Source organism: Capra hircus, chromosome 14 (assembly GCF_001704415.2).
Source record: "Capra hircus breed San Clemente chromosome 14, ASM170441v1, whole genome shotgun sequence".
Taxonomy (NCBI): domain Eukaryota; kingdom Metazoa; phylum Chordata; class Mammalia; order Artiodactyla; family Bovidae; genus Capra; species Capra hircus.
Genome location: NC_030821.1, coordinates 74,819,110 through 74,831,406, shown reverse-complemented (window position 1 = coordinate 74,831,406; position 12,297 = coordinate 74,819,110). Strand labels below are relative to the sequence as shown.

General features: G+C 52.4%; 1 protein-coding gene across 1 annotated transcript in view; it reads left to right on the top strand.

The window, feature by feature from the left end:
* ZFAT (zinc finger and AT-hook domain containing) overlaps nt 1-12,297 on the top strand; it is a 160,880-nt gene that overhangs the window by 40,879 nt on the left and 107,704 nt on the right. The window contains exon 3 of the mRNA XM_018058597.1: nt 2,578-2,814. Coding sequence (XP_017914086.1) covers nt 2,578-2,814 — 237 coding nt within the window. The remainder of the gene's footprint in view (nt 1-2,577; nt 2,815-12,297) is intronic.

Sequence of the window (12,297 nt, the reverse complement as noted above, 5' to 3'; positions counted from 1 at the left end):
TGGGAGGCCTGTGCGCTCAGCACTGGCCTCAGCCGGAGAAAACTGCGGCTGAGGACCCAGCACAACCAGAAAATGGGGTTGCCAGCACCTTGCAAATCTGGGGTTCCCAGGGCTACCCACACTGTGTCAGTTAGGTACAAATTGGGGGGCCCAAAAGAATCCCTCGGGTTCACTAGTCTTCTAGAATGACTCACAGAACTCGGGAAAGCTCTGTACTCGGAAGACAGTTCTAAACAAAAAGGGTGCAGGTCAGAGCAGGCCGAAGGCGGTGATGCCAGTGTGCGGTTGGGGGCCTGGGGGTTCCAGACACGGGGCCTTCTGTGCGCCTCCACCCCCCATGGTGTCCTGGACGGCGCTGTCTTCTTGCAGCTATGTTACACAACAGGACTTGGGAGTGTCTCCAGCCAGGGACACTCACCCACGTCCTTGGTGTCCAGAGTTTTTATGGGGTTTGACAACACCCACCTGCATGACTGGCCCCCAGTCTCCAGCTCCCCTAGGAGGTCAGACCTGACCTCACCTGTCACAGTGCCCCAGAAACAAACCCCCATGTAGACCTGTGGCCAAGCCCCCAGTACACAGGCACTGCGGTCAGGCTGGGCCTTCCCGGGGCCTGGGGGCCACCCGTGTGGCCAAGGGCGGAGGGCAGACCTCTGTACGGATGCAGCCCTTTCTCCACTGCACGGCTGCATCCTCAGGATATGTCAGAGGAGGGCCTCTGCAGGGCAGGGCGCGGGGCAGTAAACGCATTTCCCGAGCTCAGCGGGTGTGACATGTGGTGGGCGGTTTACAGCCTCTCCGCTCATTCTGCTCCTTTAGCTATTAACGCTGCTTCAGTAAGCTTCTGTTGTAAAGAATAATCAGAAGGAAAGTTTTAATGGCTCTGAGGTGAATGGTTTGTCCTTACTCGGCACGTTCCTCTCCTCACCTCCCTCCCCAGCCTCCCATACGCAGTGGCTGGGCCTCCTGTCCCCACAGCTGTCATTCTCCTGCTAAAATCTCAAGGCCGACAGGGGAGCTCATTCCCCAACAAGCCCAGCGAGATAGAGGCAAGCAGTGACGGTGTATCAGGCTGGCCACCCCGGCCATGGAAGGCTCTGGCTTGGAGCTCTAGGTCAAGGAGGACCTGCCTTGGCCCTGCAGCTCAGTGGAAACCCTGCTCCTGCAAGAGCTCCCCTGTCTCAGCCCCCCTCTCTGAGTTCCTGGGGACCCCACATCTGAGCAGGCGCCTCCGTCAGAGCCCGCATCGTCTCTCTGTACTTCCCCTGCAGAGCCTTCCTGCCCTTCTCTCCCGCCCCTGTGACTTCTCTGACTGATTTGGGAGCCCAGGTGACCCCCTTAAAGGGTCCTCATGGTGACAGCAGGGGGCACTGTGGGTGATGCTTTCTTGGGCACAACCACAGGGAGAGCAGGAGGGACCCCGAACACATCATAATTGCACAGATGACCATTCCCCCAAGATGGTGCTAGAACCTAGGATCCTTCCTCTGCCCTGATGTTCAGATACAAAGATGGCTGGCTGCTGACATGCCATGCCTTAGCCAGACAGAAGGCTCTCCAGAGATGGCAGGGCAGCCAGGCTGTGCCGGCCAGGGCACCTCTCAAATCACATCCCCTAAGACAGCACTCCACCTGCCTACAACGGCAGGAGGCCCCCTCAGCCTGCTCACCCATCTTAATCCCCACCTTCCTTTGGAGATGGATGCCTTAAAAATGAATGTTAATTAAGAAGAAATAAGAGGTGAAAAATGATTTGAAACTTGCTCCAAAGCAGCTCTGATGATGACATTTAAATCCTCTGGTCTCCAGAAAACTTGAAAAATATTGTCTCTAGCCCTATAATCTTTGGCTTTAGATTGCAATTATTTTTGTCTCTTTTCCATCAGAGCAATTTGGACCTAATAATCATGATGGCTTAAATAGTCAGAATAGTTGTGTAACTCATTAAGACCATGAAAAGCTAAGCAGCCTTTGAGAACCCTTTGCAGAGACAGTCCTTAGCAAGTTTCTGAGAACTAGTTTTCAGTGGAAATGGTGGTTTCTAAGGAGCCTGGTTTGTGAGCTGGAGCTGACAGTCACCGCTTAAAACCCTCCTCACTTTATGGAAGAGGCACAGGGCACAGGTTCTGATAAATTAATATTTGTAAATCACATGATTACAGAATTGACTGTGTAATAGCACAGAGGTGCAGAGATGTTAGCACTAAATGATTGTTTGCAGCTGCTCATTTCTGGAACTGCTTCAGGCTCTCCTTTTTTTAATAAAATGTGGGAAGCGAAAGTGTTAGTTGCTCAGTCCTGTCCGCCACTCGGCGACCCCATGGACTGTAGCCTGGCCAAGCATCCCCATCCGTGGAATTCTCCAGGCAAGAGTGCTGGGGTGGTGGGTAGCCATCCCCTGCTCCAGGGGATCTTTCCCACGTTGGGGTGGAAACTAGACCTCCTGCACTGCAGGTGGATTCTGTGCCATGTGAGCTCCCCGTGGAAACAGACATGTTTCCCCGCTTGGAAACCAAGCACATGGCCCACCCTGTCGCCTTCTGTGACCCCACAGTGCCCTCTGGTTTTCCTCCGCAGAGTTTTCGGTCATGAAGAGGAAGAGAGGCAGGCCCAAGGGGTCCACGAAGAAGCCCAGCCCCGAGGAGGAGCTGGCGGAGCGCAGCGCCCTGCCCGGCGCGGACGGCGCGCGGGCCCCCGAGGAGGGGGGCAGCCTGGAGTGCAGCAAGTGCTGCCGCAAGTTCTCCAACCCGCGCCAGCTCCGCAAGCACATCTGCATCATCGTGCTGAACCTGGGCGAGGCGGAGGGGGACGCAGGTAAGAGCGCACCCCGTCTTTTTAAACCAGCTGTCTCATTTGAACTTTTTTTTTTTTTTAAGATTTTAAAACTAATTTTATTTACTCCTTTAATTATGGCCGTGCTGGGTCTGCACTGCTGCGCGGGCTTTTCTCTAGCTGCGGAGCGCAGGGGCTACTCTCTAGTTGGGGTGCAGGGGGGCTTCTCATTGCGGTGGGGGGCTTCTCTTGTTCTGGAGCCGTGTTGTCGGGCCCAGTGAGCAGAAAGGCCGAGGTTAGGATGCTCGAGCCCCTGTGAGTGACCTTGACCCTTGCCCCTGTGAGTCTCGAGCCCCTGTGAGTGGCCAGTGCTCTTGAAGAACATACAGGATACCAGGTGCTGCCTTCAGGTGAGAGCTCGGCAAGGCTTCGGCTCTGAAGCGGCTTCTGAGAGGCTGAAGAGAGCGTGCTCGTGAGCGAGACAGTCTCCCAGACACCCGTCTAGGAGGAGGGAAACAGCAAGGGCCTCTGCCGTGGGCTCTGCTGTCCTTGTTTGATTCTTGTAACCAGTTTCAAAGTTTTCAAAGTATGTCTAAGAAGGTAGAAAGTTCTTACTGTTTTGTGCCAGGCTAAGTATTTTACCTCTAGAGTAGGAAATGGCAACCCACTCCAGTACTCATGCCTGGAGAATCTCATGGACAAAGGAGCCTAGCGGGCTACTGTCCATGGAGTCGCAAAGAGCAGGACACTCCTGAGCAACTGAGCACACACTCACGTCACGTGGGCTCTGGTTCAAGGTGTGGGCTTTGGACTTGGGCTGCCTGGATTTGAATCGCAGCTCCAGTACTTACTAACTTTATCCAGCTCTATTTTCTTCCTCTGTAAAATGGGAATAGAAACAGCACTAGCTAGTTTGGTTGCTTGGAGGATTCAGTGAGACAGGACTTTCTACAGTGCTTAGAAGAGCACCTGCCGTTCCAAACGCCCCCGAGCATGCTAGCTGTCACTGTTCTTCTCAGCCCTGGGGGCACAGTGCCGCTGCTGCCCTTCCTGTGTCACAGGTAAGAGCGCTTAGGCACTGAGGAACGAAGCAGTTTACCCAGCGTCTTTTAGTTAGAAAGCGATCCTCCTGGCCTTTGAACCCAGACTGTCTGAGTCTGAACCCCAGTTCTTCAGTCCTAGAAGCACCTCCCAACAGTGAAGCAAGGCCCTTGGTTTGTAAAATTCTAGCACGTTAATGCTGCGAAAGATTGACGGTGGGAGGAGAAGGGGACAGCAGAGGATGAGATGGTTGGATGTCATCACCAACTCGATGGACATGAGTTTGAGCAAGCTCCGGGAGTTGGTGATGGACAGGGAGGCTTGGTGTGCTGCAGTCCATGGGGTTGCAGAGTGAGCGACTGAACTGAACTGAACTGAGCACATTATTGAGGGAATGCACCACCTAATGGGCCCCCCAGGTGGCGCTAGGGGTAAAGAAGTCTGCCAAGGCAGGAGACTTGGGTTCGATCCCTGGGTCAGGAGGATTTCCTGGAGGAAGGCATGGCAACCCACTCCAGTATTCTTGCCTGGAGAATCCAGTAGATAGAGGAGCCTGGCGGGCTACAGTCTGTGGGGTCGCAGAGAGTTGGAAACGACTGAAGTGACTTAGCATGGTCGCACGCACCACCTAAGATTCATCAGACATCAAGTTGGTGGCCAAGGCTCATTGCCAACACCTGTGCCAGTTGTAGACCCCATAAAGTGCTCTTTCCTTTAAAGAACTGCTCTCAGGGTGACCGCATGAACTCTTACTAGGCTGCAGGGGCTGTTGCAAATAACAGACAAGGATTCAGGCGAGATGAGGCAGTGGGGTGGCAGCTGTCCTAAGACAGAGTGTGAGTGCCCGCCGTGTGGGAAGTGGAGGCGGGGAGCCCAGTGGTTTTGGGGGAAGCAGTGTCTTGCTTCAGAGCCTCAGGTGCTCTGGCAGACACGCAGAAATTCAGCAGTGAGATGGCCCGGGGAGGGAGGGGCAGGAGCTCACGGCACTGTACCCAAGGCACCGGTCCCCAGCGCGCTTGTTCCTACGGGATATGGTCATGGAGGGGCTCCCTGTCCTGTCACGTCACCGAGTCCCCCCCAACCTCCGTGGCCCTCTGAGTGTGTCTCACACGTGCACACATGCACCCCGCCCCCGCGTTTCCTGCCCTGACCCTTAGTGGTCATCACAGCGTAGTCCGAGGGGCCAGCTCTCGACCCGGTTGAGAATCTGTTCTGATTCGGTGCCTCCCCGTGGCTGGCTTGTCCTGTCAGCCCCCTCTGGGAGACCCCTGGGCTTTCTGCACTGCCGTGGTTAGAGACTGGGTAATTTCCCTCTTTGGCGACGCCAGACATTCCGGCTCCCTCCTCCCAGGCCTAGGAGTAACTGAGAGGCTCAGTCCTGTCCATGGGGGTACCCTCCCCTCCCGCCCCCCCAGGCTGTGCTGCCCCCGGTGTTTCTTCCTGAGACCCACTCTGGTGTCTCCCCCACACAGCAGAGTGCAGGCTCTTCACCTGGGTATTCAGAGGTTTCGCAGAGAGAGTCTTTCCTGGAGCTCTGTGGCATCATTTTTCCATGCACTATGATACGTTTTCCATTGTTTGTGCTGACGAACAATGGTGCATCTAATGAAAGTTAGAGTGTTTCCTTGTTTTTTTTTTTTTTTCTGTGATAAATATTACTTGAATAAATATTCCCTTATGTACATGTGTGCATTTGTGTATGTGTATATACATGTATGTTATTTTTATAGGGTAAATTCCTGAAAGTAGAACTACTGGGCTGGAAAGTGTATTGCATTTTGCCAGTTTCCCTCCTAGAAAGCACAGGCCAGTTGCGGTTCCAGGTGTCCAAAAGTACCAATTGGGTGTTATCATTTGTTTTCTTTTTTAATACCTGTAAAGATATAAAAAATACTAAGAAGAAAGTAAAAATAGTGCACAGTTTCACTGCCTAGGTGTAATTTCTATTACACTGTGTATAAGAGTGAAGAGAGACCTACATTCTGTGTATGTTCACATACATTTTTCAGGAATTGAGGTCATGCATAATGTTCTGTGTTCTTTTTTCATGCAGTTCATGGAGCGGATAATTTTTTCACGTCAGGTATTTTTCCTTCCACAAGCTGTTTGTCTCACTTCCTATGTTGCAGACGTTGTTCTCAGTACTTGTACCCCTCTTCGCTCATATCCTTCTCACAGTGGCACTGTAGACACTATTGTCATGCCCACTTCATAGACAGAGAGCTGAGGCAGAGCCATCAGGAGTCTGCCAGCGTCACACAGCCCGTCAGGGCCGGAGCTGTGCTCTGAGCTCACACGGTCTGGCTGCAGGGTCTGTGCTGCTGATTGCGATGCTCTGCTTTCTGACGAAAGAGTCAGTAAATGGAGATTTTCGTTATTTTTAAAGGCTGCACAGCATTTCACTGTGTGTGTGGGCCTTAAGTTTTCCTTCATCGGTCTCCAGTTGATCGACATTGAATACTGTTTAAAATTTTTCTCCCTGATTAAAAAACAGAAAGCAAAAAAACTACTCAGGTGTATAGTCTTGAGCCTACAATTTTATTCTATTATTATTATATTTTGTACTTGTGCCTTCGTTATCTTAGGTAAATATCTAGTAATGTAATTCCCAGACTAATAGGGCATCTTTTAGGTCACATATTGTATGATTCCATGTATATTCAGAACAGATAATCCATAGAGACAGAGGACAGTTGGTAATTACCAGGGGTTGGAGGAGAGGGGAGGATGGGGAGAAACTGTTTAATGAGTTTTATTTTAAATGATAGGAAAGATTTTGTATCTAGATAAAGGTGGTGATTACATAACACTATGGATGCTCTAAATGCCACTGGACTGTTCATTCCAAAATGTTCTGTGAATTTTATCTGCCTGGTCACTAGTGGACGATCTCGTTGCAGATATTCAGGTTTTTGTCTTGTGTGTAATTTGGGGCATTCCTTGCTCATGTTCTTTACTGACTACACTTTTGGATTGCCATATATTCTGAAGGTATTTTCCAGTTTTGTCATTTGTCTCTTCATGTGCAGAATTGCTTTTTCTTTCCTTTTGCATTTTACTGAAGTTTTAAATATCGGCATTTGCCACTGCTGTCAGATTTCATGGCCTTCTTATCGTAGCTTAGGACACTTACCTATATACCCCAAATAATAAAAACAACCTTCTATATACTCCTCTGTTATTTGTATGGTTTCATTCTTTATCTGTATTTTTGATCCCTCTGGAAATTGTATTTTTGTGACGGTTGTGAAGTAAGGCAGTCATACATATTTGATGAGTAAATATGGGCAAAAGGATGTTCTTCATTAAGTGCAGTTTATAGATAAACTATTTCAAATCATAGGGTCCACAGAGAAGAAGGGTCTGATTCCAAGTCAACCCTTGAAAAAGTAAAAAACTTCATATTTTAAAAACAATTAGTGGGATAACAGGGAGTTGCAAAGATGGTACAGAGCGGTCTCAGACCCTTTACCCTGCTCTCCCCAGTGGTGCTGTCTTGCGGAGCTATAGCACGGTGTCAGGATCAGGAGCCCCGACAGTGAGATACTGTTTGCGTAGCTCATCACTCATCACCGTTCATCACACGTGTAGGGTTGTGTAGCCACCACGGCAGTCAGGAGGCAGGACTGCCCGTCACCATGAGGGCTCCCCGTGTTCCACTTCACGGTCACCCCCACCCCACAGCCACTGATCTCCGACCCTGTGATTCTGTCATGTCGAGAATGTTACACCAGCCAAGTCACACTATGTGTGATCTTTTAAGATTGGCTTAGAAACCCGCCCTTTCAAACCTGTTCCATAATTTTATACTTGGGGAAGTTGGAGTGCAGAGTGACGGTTCTCTAAGAGTCGCACGGCTCCCTGGAGGTGGGCTGCATGCCACCCTTTGACTCCCCGCTTCTCGCCTGCAGACGGCCCAGCTCTACCGTTCGCACCTTAAAACCAATCTTTTTTCTTCTTTGTGGTTGTTGATTTTGTCCATTTCAGTGTACCACTCTCAGCTTTTTCTCTAACCTCATGTGAAAGGCAAGTTCCACCCTGTGCAGTCCCCACCTTTATTTTCTGTTCTGTAATTAATTAGGCAGTCTCTTCAGCAGCGGCAGACAGGCATCGTCCTTCCTAATACAATTATCAGCTTCCTCCGGTGCTAAGCTGCATAGAAAATGGCCTCGTAGTCCATTGATTTGAATGACCTAAGTGGACTCTAATTTACCAAATACCAAATGGAAAGGTGGAAGCTCCTGGTGTTTTTCCCTTTCTGGCCACTGCTGAAGCCTCTAAAATATACAGAAATGACCTAACGCCCTGCCGCCTAGCAGCTGACATACCTGTGATGATTGCTTCACGTTCCTCAGTTTGCCAAACACAATATTACAATTTGGAAAATTCTTGCATAATTGTTTTAATATATGCTCAGTAAAGAGCAGTTTAGTGACATTTCAAACAGTTGACCTTGACTCTTTGGCTTGTTGAAACAATTAGAAGAAAACAAAATAAGCTTTTTCCCTACACTGAACCATAGCAAGTTAAAATAACAATTTTGTTATGTATTCAACATTTATTTATTTCATTCTGCATCTGAATAGTAAAAGAAGCCAGGAAAAGAGTTTTTTTCTTGCCTAATGCCATTACGTGGAACAGCTGGTATTTTTGAAAAACATTTTACAGCCTACAGAAATCAATGTGTCAAGTTTATAAAAGTGACTTCTGAACCTTTCTAAGCTTGTTATTTCTGGGGTCATTTTATGCAAGGAGAGCTGCAAAAGTTTGCTTTATACTTGTTAAATCCTCCCTAAAGAAGACAAGGCATTTATTCTAAGATCTTACCTAAGATGCACCTGCAATCTTCGTGAGGATTTCACACAACAGTATTTCAGGTGTCTTCTACTATCTTTTTGTTAGCAAAAGTGCTGACTTGATCAGTAGCTGCGTAGGCTGAAAACTGCTTTGCAGGAGTCGGGTTTGGAAGTCTGCAGGTGGAAAGACAGAGCGGTGTCAGTCCTCTGAGCGTGACCTTTTCTCCATGGAAAGATGTGGAATGGGATGGTCTGTTTCCTCTTGCTGCTTTGTGAACCCTCACTTTACCTCTGCTCATCAGGGATACGCAGAGTGCAGCGGCCTCCAGCTGTACGTGGTCCGAGGCATGCTTAGAAATGTGGGACTTGGGGACAGTTAGTATCACCCTTCTGTGACACCCCCCGCCCCCCTGCCACCTCCGCTTGCCCCACTCTGCTCCCATCTCTCCAGCTGCCCTGTGAGGTCGGGTCCTGCTGTTAAGCCCTTCAGTATGGCGGGTGCTGCTGGTGTGTTCCAGGTTACATCCTTCAACCAGCCTCCCCCATTGCAGTGGGCTCACAGATCTGGCTTTCCTTCTCATTCTGCTGCAGACCCTCAGGAGGCTCTGCTCACCCAGGGATCAGGCGGGGAGAGCGGCCACCGCCCTGAGCATGTCTGGTCACTGGGCGGTGGGGAGGAGGGCCCGAGGCTTACTCGGCCCAGAAGTGGCCTCCGTCATTCCTGCCCATGCAGTTCATTGGCCAGAACTGACCTCGCGGTCCCACCCAACTTCAAGGGGCTGTGCAGTGCGACCCTCGCTGTGCCTGGGGTGGGTGAGGGCTGGACATGTTGGGTGGCTGTCATGTGGCAACCGCGTGACTCCTGCCATTTTTATGGATTCGCCCACAGATGTGGTCTGGGGACTGGCACGTGTTCTCCTTGCCCCAACCCTGTCCTGAGCTCAAGGCCTGTGTCTCGGTCTGGGGTCCCAGAGGCTCCATATAAATGTTCTCCCCCACCCCCACACACAGCCTCTGTCCTGGTGACTGGCCACCCCATACAGGTGTCTCATCCAGAAGTTTCTCCCTCACCTGTCTCGTCCAGCCACTTGCTGGACTTTGCCCGCTAAATGTTTCTTTGATTCTGCCTTGCATCTCCGCTGCCGTTCTTGTGGGTCAAGTGACTGTCACAGGCAGGCGTCAGATACAGGTGAAAAGAATGGCAGCAGGAACCTGAGATGTGAGGACCAGGGTAGAAGGAAGAAAAGAAGTGCCCGCAGAGTCAGAAGCTGAGCGGGAGCCTGTGTGACGGCTGGACAGTCAGCAGCAATGAGCCTGGGGCCTCCACCGTGTCGCCTGACCTGCTCCGCACACTTCCCTCCTTTGCTGGTGCTGTGCCGTCCTCGGAGCTAGAATCTGAGTCATCCTGGAGTCCTCCTCCTGCTCACCCCCAGCCTGCTGGCCCCCTTGGCCTGGTGCCCTGCTTCCCACGACTCTGCCTGCGGTCTCCTCTCTGGCCATCCTCCCTGCCCCTGGTCTGGCCTTCTCATCTCTCCTGTGGACTCTGCACGGTGGACTGGCCACTCCACTTCTGGACTTGCTCCCCATAAGCTCGCCCTTCACAGAATGATGTCACCCACAATGGTGACATGCCACCTGCCTGCTGAGCCTTCTCTCCCCATCATGGAGAGATCACCCCCTTATCATGGGACACTGTCTGCTTTCTAACCCCCACTTGTCCCATGGAGCCGTCTCTTCTCAAAAAAACCATCCTCCACCCTCTAAGGCAGCCCCTCAGCTCCTTTTCATCCTTGAGACTGGCACGGCGCCCCAGTGCAGGCAGCCCTGGTAAGCTTTCCCTGAAGAAAATCACCTGCACGTGACCATTCTCTCTGCAGTAGCGTCTGAGACTTGGAATAAAATTCAGGTACGTGATACTGGGCTCCATCGTCAGAGTTGCCTAGGGAAGGAATGGAGTGTGAGATCCACAGCCTTGAGTCCCTGGGAGCCCCGACAGGCCCTGGGTGAGTTGACTGGGTGTGAGGCAGGCTGCGAAGTCTGGCAGGCGTTTGCTTACCTGCTTCCAGGATTCCAGAGGCCAGTGGGTCCAGAGCTTCCCGTAGGTCCGCAGAATCCCAGGCCCAGGTCCGCGGGGCCCCGGTGGTGATGCTGCCTCGTCTTCCCCTGAGCGCACCAGTGCCAGCTGCCCTCAGGGCACTGAGCATCCGCTCTCACCCCATGCTGGGAGCTGGGGTGGGGCTGTCCCCTCCTCGTTAGATGAAGAAACAGGCTCTGCCAGACGGAGGAGGCTGCCTGAGGGCCAGCTTGTAATTACATGAACCCTGGTCCCTTTGATTTCCGAGCTCCAGTTTTTGTCACAGCTGTCCAGCCATCTTCCGATGTGATCCTCCCTCCTGTCCTGGCCCAGAGTCACCTGTAGTAAACCCCCAGCCCCTTTGGTCACCGAGTGTCTCGACATGAGACCTGGGACGCGGAGCTGGCCCTGTGCACCCGTGCTGTCTGCTACAACCTTGCGTGACTCTTGGGGAACCAGAGGGCACTCACGACCCTTTTTTCATGGAGGGGAGTGGGGAATAGGAGATAAGAGGAACTACCTAAATCCCACCAAGCCGGACTTTCAGTTGGGACTTATATTTTAAAATGTTTTTGACCATGCCTTGTGGGATCTCAGTTCCCCAACCAGGGATAGAACCCATGCCCCCTGCATTGGAAGCTTGGAATTTGAACCACTGGATCAACAGGGAAGTCCTATGCTGGGACTCTAAGAGGAGGCCCTTCCTGTCCAGCGTCTTGCAGGCCAGCTGGGGGCTGGGCAGGAGGCAGCCCCATTGCATCTAGCTGTCAACGGTTCCGGGGCTGCCTGCGTCCCGCCTGGAGGGACGTGATGGGGTCGGGGGGTGGGGGGCTGGAGCCGGTGACACCGCGGGCCTTTGCTCCAAGTGACGGCTCTCCAGACGAGTGGCAGCGATGCGTTATGACCCTTGTTTTGAAAAGGAGTTTATCTGACCATCACAGCCTGACTGCTGAGAAGTGCTGCAGGGAAGGGCCTGAGGCCCAGAGCCCCAGAGCCCAGCAGCCTTTAAAGCTGGACTTGCTGCCGCGCCTGGTGCTTCCCAGCTGCCGAGGAGCCAGCTGGAGTCGAGGGCTCGGGAGGTCCTCCCGGAGGCCAGCCCTCTCCTCTCTGTTTCCACCTTACGGGACTTGTGCTGTGGCGGCTGGGCCCTGAGCCAGACTTTGGGGATCAAAGCGAGTAAGACGAGTCTGTTCCCTGGAGCAGCTGAGCCCCGGGGGACGAGGACCAAATAGATACAGGATGATGTGGGAGTCAGCCCGGTGCAGGGGGGGCATGGCAGGACCACATTGCGGCGGGAACATCCTGGAAGGATACCTGGAGACAGGGGCTGTGAACGCCCCGTCCAGGGCTGCCGTCGGGGGCAGGGCCGGGACAACATTTCCCTCCTGACGGTTCCTGCAAAAGCCTGCAGGTGCGGTGAGGAAGGCGGGCTGGTTCACTGCGGTGACGAGTGTGTGCGGCGAGAACAGGGTCAGGAGGAGGCGGGCTGCCTGGTGCTCTGCGTGTGCTCACGGTCGTCGTGGCCCCTCTGTGGGGACCCCTCTGTGGGGACCCCTCTGTGGGGACCCCTCTGTGGGGACCCCTCTGTGGGGACCCCTCTGTGGGGACCCCTCT